This window comes from Lytechinus variegatus, chromosome 2, assembly GCF_018143015.1.
Source record: "Lytechinus variegatus isolate NC3 chromosome 2, Lvar_3.0, whole genome shotgun sequence".
NCBI lineage: Eukaryota > Metazoa > Echinodermata > Echinoidea > Temnopleuroida > Toxopneustidae > Lytechinus > Lytechinus variegatus.
Genome location: NC_054741.1, coordinates 65,673,641 through 65,685,895, shown reverse-complemented (window position 1 = coordinate 65,685,895; position 12,255 = coordinate 65,673,641). Strand labels below are relative to the sequence as shown.

The following is a 12,255-nucleotide window of genomic DNA, read 5'->3' as shown; positions in this document are numbered from 1 at the left end:
TTAAATATAAAAAAAAATCGATTAAAAAAATATCGAAGTTTTTATTTTAAATCTAATTATGGATTTGTTGACGCGACCCTTCGGGAGTATTCTAAAAGATGAAATTCAGAATGTATACCATTCATCACCATTATCACAACATCGTCATCATAAACACCACCGAATACATTAAACACTGTCAATCAATCTGTAACACTCTGAAAATCGTTAGCAGGACATACGATCTCACGCATTCAACAACAACAACACATTATACTGAAAGAAAATAAGATAAAATGTAATGTACTTTTCAAAGAAACAAAGTGGCCACTTTATTTACTAAGCAGAGATTTCATGCATAAATAAATATTGCGACATGACATAGCAAAATAGATTAGGGTGCGCACCACAACTTTCATTTACAAAAATATCAACGCATTTGAGGTAAGTACAAAACATATCAACATAATCAAAAGGAATGAAAGAATACACGTAGCGCTACAGAAGGAAAATTGAAATATACATCGTTATAATATATCAAGGTGTCTGGATGACAAACTTCTAAACGTCTCGGCAAGTAGCAACCTTAGCAACACGTATAGAAATTTCATTTTCTGAGATCTAAAAACAAGTACAGTTTTTGCTCGATATCGTTTTGGAAGGTTAAAAACCTTTACTACATTTATAAGTAAAACTCCAGCAGAATATCGCTCTTTGATATCAATCATTCTATTACAATGTGAAAGATGTTCAGTCACATAAATGGCGCGCCGAATTATCGCATCGCAGAGTGATCTCCTAAACCGTAAGTTTACTCATAAATACTTCCAAAGATCATGCACCAAACATACTGTTGAGTTTATTCAAACGATCTCTTTCACAGAAAATAAAAATATATATATTCATGTTGAGAGTGACATCATAATGAATACATTTTCTCTTTACCTACAGTACCCAGCTGTCCGATATTTTTTTTTGCCAGAACTATTATATTTCTTATAATTTTAATGCATACATTTGTACAAGAAAATTGCGGTTTGGAAAAACATGCATATATTATGTACAATCAACCAAGCACTATGGTGTACTCTCGAAAAATGTATGAAATGTTAATTGAAATAGTGAAGATAAAACAATCAACCACCTATATATGTTTTGGTTCATCTCGAATAAACGATCAATGTATATTTTTCTAACCAACTTTCTGTACATGTCTCGAGAGTGGACGGGATAAAGAAAATCCGTACATCTTTCCAAATTGACAGCTATCTAGTTGCATTTGGCAAACAATTATTTAATTACCAAACACATATAATCATTATCATCTATAAATGTTACCGAGGAAGTGAATGACTCGTCAATCACCAAAGTAACCGCTTATTGGAGCTGCTCCGACATCTTCAGCCGGTCCAACGTTCAAAGCAAGTTGCCGGCTCGAAAGAATTTCTTTATAGTTTTAAAAGAGTTATTGTTCTATGATGTTATATTTAATTAATGGTTGAATAAGAGACTGGCTACGACGGTAAGAAGCATGACGATTAGACTTGTCTTGATAGCTGCTGCTCCGCATGTGACGGAAATACAGATGTAGTTGTCACTTGGGGAGGCAGGGCGGGTCCAGTAGGAAGCTGACGCAGGTGCTACGCTGGCGCAGGCGTAGCCGAAGTCGTCACAGGTGACGCTGTCAAGGGTAAGAGTAACGGCGAGATCCTCGAATTCCACAGTAGAGCCGGGGGCGAGATCGGTGGTTCTCTGAGCGGAGGAGAGTGTGATGGTCTCAGTAGCGACTGCAGTGCCGCTCGTCTCGGCGTCAGACAGGTAGAGGCTCACCAACCAGTTGTTGCTGCCGACGACTTTGTCGCTTGATGATGGGTTTGAGAGAGTGATGTCGAATTCGAGGGCTTGACCGCCACCGATACGGACAATGTTATCATCAGGGTTAGTGATTTCCAATTCAGATAGAGTCACGTCGGCAACAGCTGTTGAGTAAAAAAGAATAAGGACCCATTAGTGTGTTGTCGAAAATATGACCTTCAACATGCAGTCATTTCATTCCTTTCAGAAGAGAAATCTTATGATGAATTATAAAGTTTTAAGTTTTATTACATGTCCATCTACATGATCTATATAACTTACGTAAGACATGGTAATTTGCTTCGCATATATCATGTTTTTGATGTGAGGTTTAGAAAGTTAGAATAGATTTCTATGTGGAAGCATGTAGCATTTGAAATATCTTATTATTTGAAGCCATAATTCCAAAGATTATTTTTAATGACTTGGTATACTTTCTTCAAGAAGCAGAGAGTGAACCTACCTTTACAGACGAAGCTGGTACACATGGAACTGTTAGAGGTGTCAACGCCGGACCAGGTCACTCCGGTGTATGGCATGAGGGAGACGCAGGCATACTGGTACACGGTTCCATTGCCGCATTCGATGTCGGTCAGATTGAGGGAGGTCTGAAGATTGTTCCACGTCACGGAGTCATCGTCGGTGAGGCTCGTAGTCTGTTGGGCTGAGGTGAGCTCGACGGTTGCATAAGCATCAAGATCTAACGTTGAGCCATCTTCAGAGAGGGTAAAGACGGGCATGAAACGGGTGGATCCGTGGGAGCCTTCGATGATCGAGGCAGCTCCGTCGGTCGGTGTGAAGGTGAGGTCGAACTGGACGGTGAACACTTCGCCGTCGTAGATCACGGATGGACTGTCGATGTTAAAACTGTCTACGTCGACGTACTGTGCGTAAGATGTGGCGACAAGGGCCATCAGGACAGCGAAACGAGTGAAAGCCATTGCTATATAGAAGAGTTGAATCTGGAAAAGAAAGGGGGAAATGAAGGGTTAATTTTGAGGAAACAGATATCTCAACAAAGGCACTGGAAGCATAATTGATAACAAAAACTTTAACAACATGTAATAAAAAAAGATGTAACAGAGCATAAATATTTCGACAGTTATTTCTGGCTTACACCAAGTTTTTAATAATAAAATCGTTAAGAAGTTGAATAAACACATGGTATGAAAATTCGAAAGTTGTAGTATTGTAGCCGGGCCAACAGCCCAAATAGCGTGTCGACAGGGGATGGAACAAACAATAAAGAGCATGCAAGGCATAAAAGGAACTATCGATCACCCCTCCGTATACGCGCCCTATTTACGACGTTGCCATGGTGACAGTATGACCACGCCGGTCATCCGGCATCGAAAACTTTATTAGAGAAATGCTATCTTACACAACATTAAAAACGAATTATTATCAGACCGACCAAAATAAAGAGTAAAATTGTGCTTATTTCTTTTACGCGTTGCATAACTAATGCCAATATGGACTTTAAAGTAAATAAAGTAGGATGAATCTCTCTAAGATGTGAATATACTGAACAACTTACTATGGAAAAGTTAAAAAATTATTTGAATTTTCTGCCACTTTACATTTTCAAAATAATGAATCACGACTGCCTAATACTCTAACGAAGCTGGCAATGTCGACCAACTAGCTTAAACCGTTCAAAAACTTCCAAAACTGATAACTGCGATAAAACACGCTTTTAAGCTAGAGTGCTAGCAATCAAAAAGAAAGAAAAGAATGACAAAATAATTTTGCTTACCTTTGTGAAATGCAGAAATAGCTGATGTATCCTTAATAAGGATGACACAGATCCTAAATTTTTAAGTTTCAGAAGAAGTTTGTGAAATGCTTTCAACTGTAATGATGATCAAAGTATCAGAGTATTCACAGACAGCTGGTGTCGCAGTAAGGACTATTTCTTGACTGATGCCAACTCCCCAAACTTCCCATGCTTATATGGATGCAAGCTGTGTACACCCAGTAACCATCAAACCACACCTCGTTGCCAGCCTTAGACAATGCTTGGGGCTAAAACCCGCTCTGTGATTGGTCTGTCTGAAGAGATCGATGGCCCCGATGACGACCAAGTGAGGTGTGTATGGGTGAAAGTGTTTTACCCCTACCATGGAATCGGCCGGAGATCGATATCAATATTGATGAATTTACGGGGTGATGGCGTAAAAGAAGAAAGATTGTGACGAAAAGAATGGAAACTATTTTGGATGGGTGGTCATAACAGTAAAGAGTAGAACCAAAGACATTGTAGATGAAACGAAAAATAGTTTATTAAAGAGCAAAGAGATCTTGGATACATTAACCGATAGCATAGTTTCAAAAATGAAGAGATCTTTAATACAAACTTTAAACCATATAATATATAGATGGGATTAAGCGGTATATTAATATTATGCAGCATAACCCCAACCAGAAATAATGCACTGTGGTAAGAAGTATTTAAGGATAGAAACGAACCGTTTTAATTCAATTCACTTAATGATTTTGTTTTAAATAGTGTTTATTTGGAGGGGGTCGCAATCATTATGCCTCTTAACTTAAGTAACGACATACAAGCTACATTTGATATCATTTACAGCGTGAATTATTTTATGATGCTTAGGATAGAAGTAATATTGCCACGAACATGATGCTTTATTACAGCAAGACTGTTGCATTAGAATTCGTTTTTAGAAAATGGGAAACGTTGTAAGGATGCGGATTTAAAAGATCAACATAATTAATAGAAGTTATGTTACTACCCTTGATTATTGACATTTATAATATTGCATAAAATCTTGTAAAGAAGGTTGCTTTGATTTCATCTTTAGGCTAAACCTACTATGAGAATCCAGCATGTCAAAGTGCATAACACATCATCCACTCACGTGAGCACCACATAGCTGAATTCCCATACACTCATGCAATCGCACACACGCACCCTCACCATCACGCACACACACACACTCTAATGCATACACATACTTTCGGTCAAACCTCACAAGTTCTCACACATCACGGTACCCACACACCTTGTCCTCTTAATGTGCTCAACGCAAATATCTGCACCCACACCCTCACCCCCACACTCTCCTCAAATACAACGCACACACCCCCACTCACCCTGATCCTTGTAAAGCATGTCATTTCATCAGTGTAATGCTAAACAAAAAAAACACCAACCTTAACGGCTGGACATATCCACACACTGGAACACACTCACTCCCACACATAACCCCTATAAAGACTGAACAAAAATAATTAATATTAAAATGAGAAGAAAAGGGAAGGAAAGAAGGAAAATGGGTACAAAAAGTGAGGCCTGGGTTATGTAACTCTATAATACCTCTATGATTCAGTTTAGAACCCCCCCCCCCCCCCACCAAAAAATCCTGACGCTGTCCCTGAGTCAACTTTATTATTCTGGTGACGTTTTGTAGCCCATGCATTGTCTTCTAATAATATTCAGGATATTTGCAAAAGATTATTTATAGCTGTACATAAAATAAAATAGTATTATTTTTAATATCTGAAGAGTATATATCCCTGTCAAAGATGGTGAATTTCTTTCTTATACCTGCCCCCTCGGGGTCGTAGATAAATCAATGCATTTTATTTTATTTATTGTTTTCTTCTGCATTCATAACATTCACATATAATACATTTTAATTACATAACAAACATAATATTGGTTATTGTTTTGGGGGTATTGAATCATTAAAAAAACACTAAATAAAATGTCGTTCTAAACAATTACAATTTGCAGGAGGATTGTTAGTATACGCAGATTGCTTGAAAAATTACTACCCCGGATTGAAAGTCATTAAAATAATTGATACATTTATGAAACAGAATGGTACTAATAATTGTTTATAATTTCAATGATGAAGATGGAGATGGTGAGGACGAGGATGATGGTAAGAATGGTGAATATGAAGTCCATGGAGATTATGATGATGGTCATGGGAGAGTATTTGGTGATGATTAAATCAAATGAAGAGTGATTTAATGAGTAACTGTGGACTGAAATACTAACACAGAAAATTTACATCAGATGTTCTGTCATAACATGGATTTGACTTTTTTCTTAAATGAGTAAAGAGAAGAACATATTTTTATATATAAACTCTGGTAGAGAGTTCCATAAATCGGGACCGTATAGTATCTTATGGATCGCTATGCCATAAGCAATTTGGGGAAATTGATTAAATCAAAATTTGAAGAGTTACGTGTAGGGTATGAATGAGTAGATGTAGTCATATTATGAAATTGTGGAATGGAGGTGGAAGCCATGATATTTACGGACTTGAACATCAGCAGTAAACTTTGAAGTGAATTTATATCATATAGAGTCTTTCGTTTATGGCATTATTGATCTTATGTGTGATAAATATTGCTAATCAGTACGAATTCGATTGGCCTTTTTCTGTTAAGTATATTGTATCAATTTTAGTTTTTGCGCAGGTTGCCCAAACTATATTGCAGTATGATATGAAGCTAATTTAAATGCATAGTACAGTTTGACAAGGGTAGTATGTGAAATAATGTTTTTCCTTTTGTAAAGTGTACCATTGGTTCTCGAGATACTAGTATTTATACAACGTATGTGTTCGTTCAAATTTAAATTTTCATATATTGTAAGACCTACAATTTTGGTATCTTTTTTTTAGAGGAACAATGTGTATAATTATATTGTAAGGAAATTCAGCAATACGTGGATTTGTATGTTTGAAAGACATACAGTTCTATTTTAGTGAAAGCTTATTACACTTAAACCACAAAGATAGTTAATATAGACTTATTAACAATGGCATCGGTAATGGGCACATTCACGCAAAAACTCATTATTTGTAAATGAGAGTGAAGTGGAAGTGAACAATTTTTTCAATATTGTTCAGTGAAACATGGTCCTGAGTACGAAATAAAAATATGTTTCGGATTTTACTCCCATGAAATATGTTAAGTAAGCCTGAAAACTCTTTCATATATTTCTCTCGAAAATTAATGAGAGTATTATCATCAATTTCAGTAGTAGTGGTAGTAGTAGTAGTAGTAGTAGTAGTAGTAGTAGTAGTAGTAGTAGTAGTAGTAGTAGTAGTAGTAGTAGTAGTAGTAGTAGTAGTAGTAGTAGTAGTAGTAGTAGTAGTAGTAGTAGTAGTAGTGTTCTTATTTTTATCATTTTTAATATTATTATCATTATTTATTATTTATTATTATTATTATTACATATTTTCACTGTTGTTGTTATCATCATTATTATTTTGGTTCACTGGGTACAATAATCATCACGACACAAATCACACTCGAATATCTTGATCCTACAAACTGGGCGGGGGAGGAGGGGGGTGGTACAAACCTCTTACACCAATGCACCATGTTATTCTCAGAGAGCATCCTAATCTCGTGTTTATGAATAATTGATAGATGAGCACAGGGCGTGTATTGTGTTTACCTGGAGTCTCGCAGACAAGCTCGACCTATTATGATCAACAAAATTATGTGTTGTGTAGGGGCCGGCTAAGAATAGGTCCACCACGGACAGTGTTTGGTGTTGCATGGTTAGAGTGAATACAAATAATAATTATGTTTTCACACTCAGAGTAAAACTAAGTTTGAGAATAACATTATCTTGGTGACAGTAATTTTATATATTTATATATGTACTTATAAGAACTTAGCAGGGGCGACGCCAGGGTATGGGGGGGGGGCAAGATGTCCTAAAAATGGATTGAATTACAGGGGTAATAGACGGCAAATATTTTATCTTTTCGTGATCTTCTCTCCTTTCTTCTATTTTTCTTCCTCTTTTCTCTTCTTTTGTTCTCCTTATTGAAATATCGTAGACGTGATCGATCGTCCCGTCCTTCTTGTAGCACCCTCCCTCGATCAGTGGATGGAAGAGGGGAGTAAAAAAACAAAACAAGATGGGAATAATTACATCAGCAATAACGAACTATACTCACTAACTTATCGTGGTTGGAATAGTTTAAGATCCTCTATATACAAGCAAATCCTTTTTAAAAAGAAGTCTGTAAAGACGCCAGAGTTATTGGTCTATGTACACTTTATAGACAGTAAGTAATCTACATATGACACCATAATCGTTGTATCTATAATAATCACAATCATTACTAGTTATTTTCATGATACATCATCGTTACTATGAATGATCATCAGTTTTAGTTGATTTTTTTAATTGAATCCTCACCTTCTTCTCATGAATATTATAGGAGGTGTGAAAATGGGAGTGTCTCAGCCTCGTTTCGTTTAATTGTGTATAAAAACCTAAATATGACCATCCTGATAGTATTTTTGGGCATTTCGGGGTACGTTTGTTATACAAAGCGACAATAATTACGCGGCTCTGAATATGATAACTTGACTGTTTTCTCTTTTATATTAGTATTATTATCATTATTATTATTAGTTTTGATATTATTGTTGTTATTATTATTACTATTATCATCATCATCATCATTACTATTATTACTATTATTATTATTGTTATTATTATTATTATCATTATTATTAATTTTATTAGTATTATTATTACTGTTATTATCGGTGCCAGGTAAAAATGGCAGAGGTAATAATGGCAGAGGTAAAAATGGCAAAGGTAAAAATGGCAGAGATAAAAATGGTAGATGTAAAATTGCAGAGGTAAAAATGGCAGAGGTAAAAATGGCAGAGATAAAAATGGCAGATGTAAAAATGGCAGAGGTAAAAATGGCAGAGGTAATAATGGCAGAGGTAAAAATCATGACATGCTACATCTACAAGGAAAAGACAGATCTTTTCCAATTAATATCAGTCATAATTATTGGCCTTGAATGGGATCCTATCGACCGAATGAGCATTATGAGCTGAAAAGATATTATTTAGTTTTTTTATCATTTTAGGTCAGCTCTATACTTTATCGTTGATATGATTAAACTCAAACATTTTCATGCCAAAATGATTTCATTTAGTGAGTGATGAAAGGATTTATCTTGGCATTTTCGTAGAGTAGAACAACACTTAATCAGTAACGTACCAAACGAATTTTAATGTAAACACCAAAATGTGCGCTACCATTAACACACTGAAATAGACAAATTAGCATAATATTGTACATGCCTCAGTTTATATTGCCTGTATAAGTTCATCGTAATTATTCTGACCACTTTACTTCTTTCTGTTGAACATGAAATAAATCGAAATTGAAATTAAAAAAAGAGAAAAACAATGAATAACATTTTCATTTTTTCATGACATTTCATTATATTTTTTATTACACCATACATGGGGAAAACTACTCGCAAATGACGTAACCATTAAAATATAGAATTCTAATATATTTTTAAATCTTTGATGAATTCGCCAAAACCCTCACCAATATTTTTTTCTGCTAGTTTCACAATAAACTTAAGTTTATGTCATGGTGAATGTCCCCTTTTGTGAATTAATTACAATAGACCCTACTTTGGATCCAAAATTTGCTTCAAATCAGAGGAGCGATTTGACAGTGAGAAGGTCATGCAGGTAAGTCAAGGGAAAAAAGAAATACCAACTCAAGTGTTTATCAATTTGGTGCAGAAGATTCACAGTGTGATTAAAATGTTACCCTTTCCATTAGTTCATTATTACAATTCTAATTTTCTTCGCAGAACAGTTCTTATTTAATCTACTGTACATGGAGGGGCTTTTAGATTTTTTTTTGCATGGGTTAAAGACTGGTCATATCTCTGTCATTTTACCGCTGTCATTTATACCTCTGTCATTTATACCTCTGCCATTTTTACCTTTGCCATTTTCACCTTTGCCGTTTTTACCTCTGCCATTTTTATCTTTGCCATTTTTACCTCTGCCATTTTTACCTTTGCCATTTTTACCTCTGCCATTTTTATTTTACCTTTGCCATTTTTACCTTTGCCGTTTTTACCTCTGCCATTTTTACCTTTGCCATTTTTGTCTCTGCCATTTTTACCTCTGCCATTTTTATCTTTGCCATTTTTACCTCTGCCATTTTTACCTCTGCCATTTTTACACCGAGCCGTTGTTATCATCATCATCTCATCTTCTTTTCATCTTTTAACTATTGACCATACAATGTGTAACGTATGATTATTTCACAATAATTATCAAAGTCTAAATATAATTATATACAACGTTAAGTTTACAATACTTAGATAGTGAGGCGGGAGCATGCACTTTTTATTTCCATGCACGCCAAAGGCTATTATTGTTTTAACATCATTATTATCATTATTTGTCACAATATTATTGTGGCTATTTGTCACATTTTATTCACTGTAGCAGGTATTGTTTGTTTGTATGTATTTATTTCCATATAAAAAGATAAAATATATACATGATCTATTTGACATAACATACAGATGGAGGATGGCCCATTTCAGCGGTATCAATAAGATACCACCGTTCTTCTATGGGGTCCTTAAAAATGGCAGAGGTAAAAATGGCAAAGATAAAAATGGCAGAGGTAAAAATGGCAGAGGTAAAAATGGCAAAGGTAAAAATGGCAGAGGTAAAAATGGCAAAGGTAAAAATGGCAAAGGTAAAAATGGCAGAGGTAAAAATGGCAAAGATAAAAATGGCAGAGGTAAAAATGGCAGAGGTGAAAATGGCAAAGGTGAAAATGGCAGAGGTATAGATGACAGAGGTATGTTGTCTTAACGGTCTCTTAATACCCACCATGTGTACCCCTGCGTTCATGAAAAGTACAATGGGACCTCTCCCAGGGGATAGCGGCTTAGCCCCACCCACTGCATGAATCTCTCTCGTGGACACGACCTGTCACCTTCACGAGTCGTTCTCCGCAGAGGATGTTGCAAGACTCTAATACCGCGTCTAATCTCTCAATGGATTCGAGCTACTGAATAATTGATGAGGTTTACTATTCTTTGTTTACCTGCGCTACAAAGCTGCAGCATGCGTTTCATTCTTTATTCTTTAACGCTATATTAATCACCTATACGTGGACTGCAATGATAATGACAATATCTACATTGAAAATAATCATTATACAATATCCATAACCATAATACAATATCAAAGTGAAAAAAACAGAATGGAAGAACGCCAGCTTATGCCTGGGGTTATCAAAAGAAATCAAGTTTCTGTTAAGACTCTCCTCGTTAGCTGGTGCTAAAAGGAACACTTAACATTAAAATACAGTTCAGCAAATAACAAATAAAAATGAAATTTGAAGACATAATTCGCAAATGCAGGTTTAGAAGAAAGAAAGAACTTAGAAAGAAAGAAGGAAAGAAAGAACTTAAAAGGAAGAAAGAAAGAGGGGGAATAAAGAGAGGAAGAAAATTTCAAAAAAAGACGAAGGAAATAAAAACAAAAGCTGGATGAAAGTGAAAAAGAAATGGTGAAAGCAAAGTAGAAGAGAGGGTGAGAGTTTGAATGGAGGAGAGAAATGGAATTAGTCTGCGGGGTATGCAATTGAGTTGAAGGGGTCATAAAAAAGTATTCCCTTGTCAAAATTTGCATGGAGGCCTAGACATATACTACTGTAGTATTGAATGCCAATTCCAAATAATTTCATTATTAATATTTTCAGGGTTCTCCCCCCCCCCCCCACACGTTTTCCCCGATGAAAGGGCAGACCCCGAAAATTTTGAGAATCCCGTGGAATACAAAATTATTTGAAATTGCCTTTCATTATCATTTTTTTAAGTAAGATATAGATAGATGTGAGAGCTGAGGAAACGCATCTTCAAATCGCTGGATAATTGCTGCATGGTTATTATAATCGATGTGTATACATCGTTAGCATACATGCATGCTTCTTTATTTCTTTAATTAGTTCTGCGAACCATGGACCTATATGTGCGAACTAACTTCTCTTATTGAAGAGGGTCATGCCAAATATTTGTCTTATGAGGGCGCAAACCTAGTAGGAGCTTTGCTCCAGATGAAGGTAATAATGACATATGAACCCTCTCATTCTGTCTCTCATCCCCCTCTCCCTCTGTCACCCTTCTCCCTTTCTCTTCATTCTATCATTTTCAAATTTGTTTTCTTTTCACCTGTAAACACACAATCATACAGAATTACTAAGGTGTCCTGATGTTTTTTCATAACACATTCCCACAAGTTACTTTCTCGTTCCCTCGACTAAAATTGGGAACAACTGAGGTTATCAGCCCAAGTTGAGGCAACTAGTCAAGGAAAAATGCCAAGTCAAATAAGGGGCTCTCAACATTCAACCATGTTCCTTCACAAAAATCAAAACATTCATATAAGCTATATATTTTTTAAAAAAATTTTTCAATAAATTGCCACTTTCTGCTTTATTTTCTTCTCTCTTTACTGGTCATACCAATTTTACAATTTCAGTTCTGAAAAAAATTAATAGATATAGGTAGAAGATATTATTCAAATTGAGCTAATAGGCAATGGTATATAAGAAGCATTATTACA

At 35.6% G+C, this 12,255-nt stretch overlaps 1 protein-coding gene across 1 annotated transcript; it reads right to left on the bottom strand.

Annotated features, from left to right (window-relative positions):
• Nucleotides 1-283: 283 nt before the first annotated feature.
• On the bottom strand, nt 284-3,776 carry LOC121408683. The gene is made up of 3 exons (XM_041600231.1): nt 3,590-3,776; nt 2,297-2,795; nt 284-1,958 (listed from the first exon to the last, which is right to left on the bottom strand). The coding sequence occupies exons 2-3, from the start codon at nt 2,772-2,774 to the stop codon at nt 1,471-1,473; spliced, it is 966 nt and encodes a 321-aa protein (XP_041456165.1). The 5' UTR covers nt 2,775-2,795; nt 3,590-3,776; the 3' UTR covers nt 284-1,470.
• Between the last annotated feature and the right edge of the window lie 8,479 nt (nt 3,777-12,255).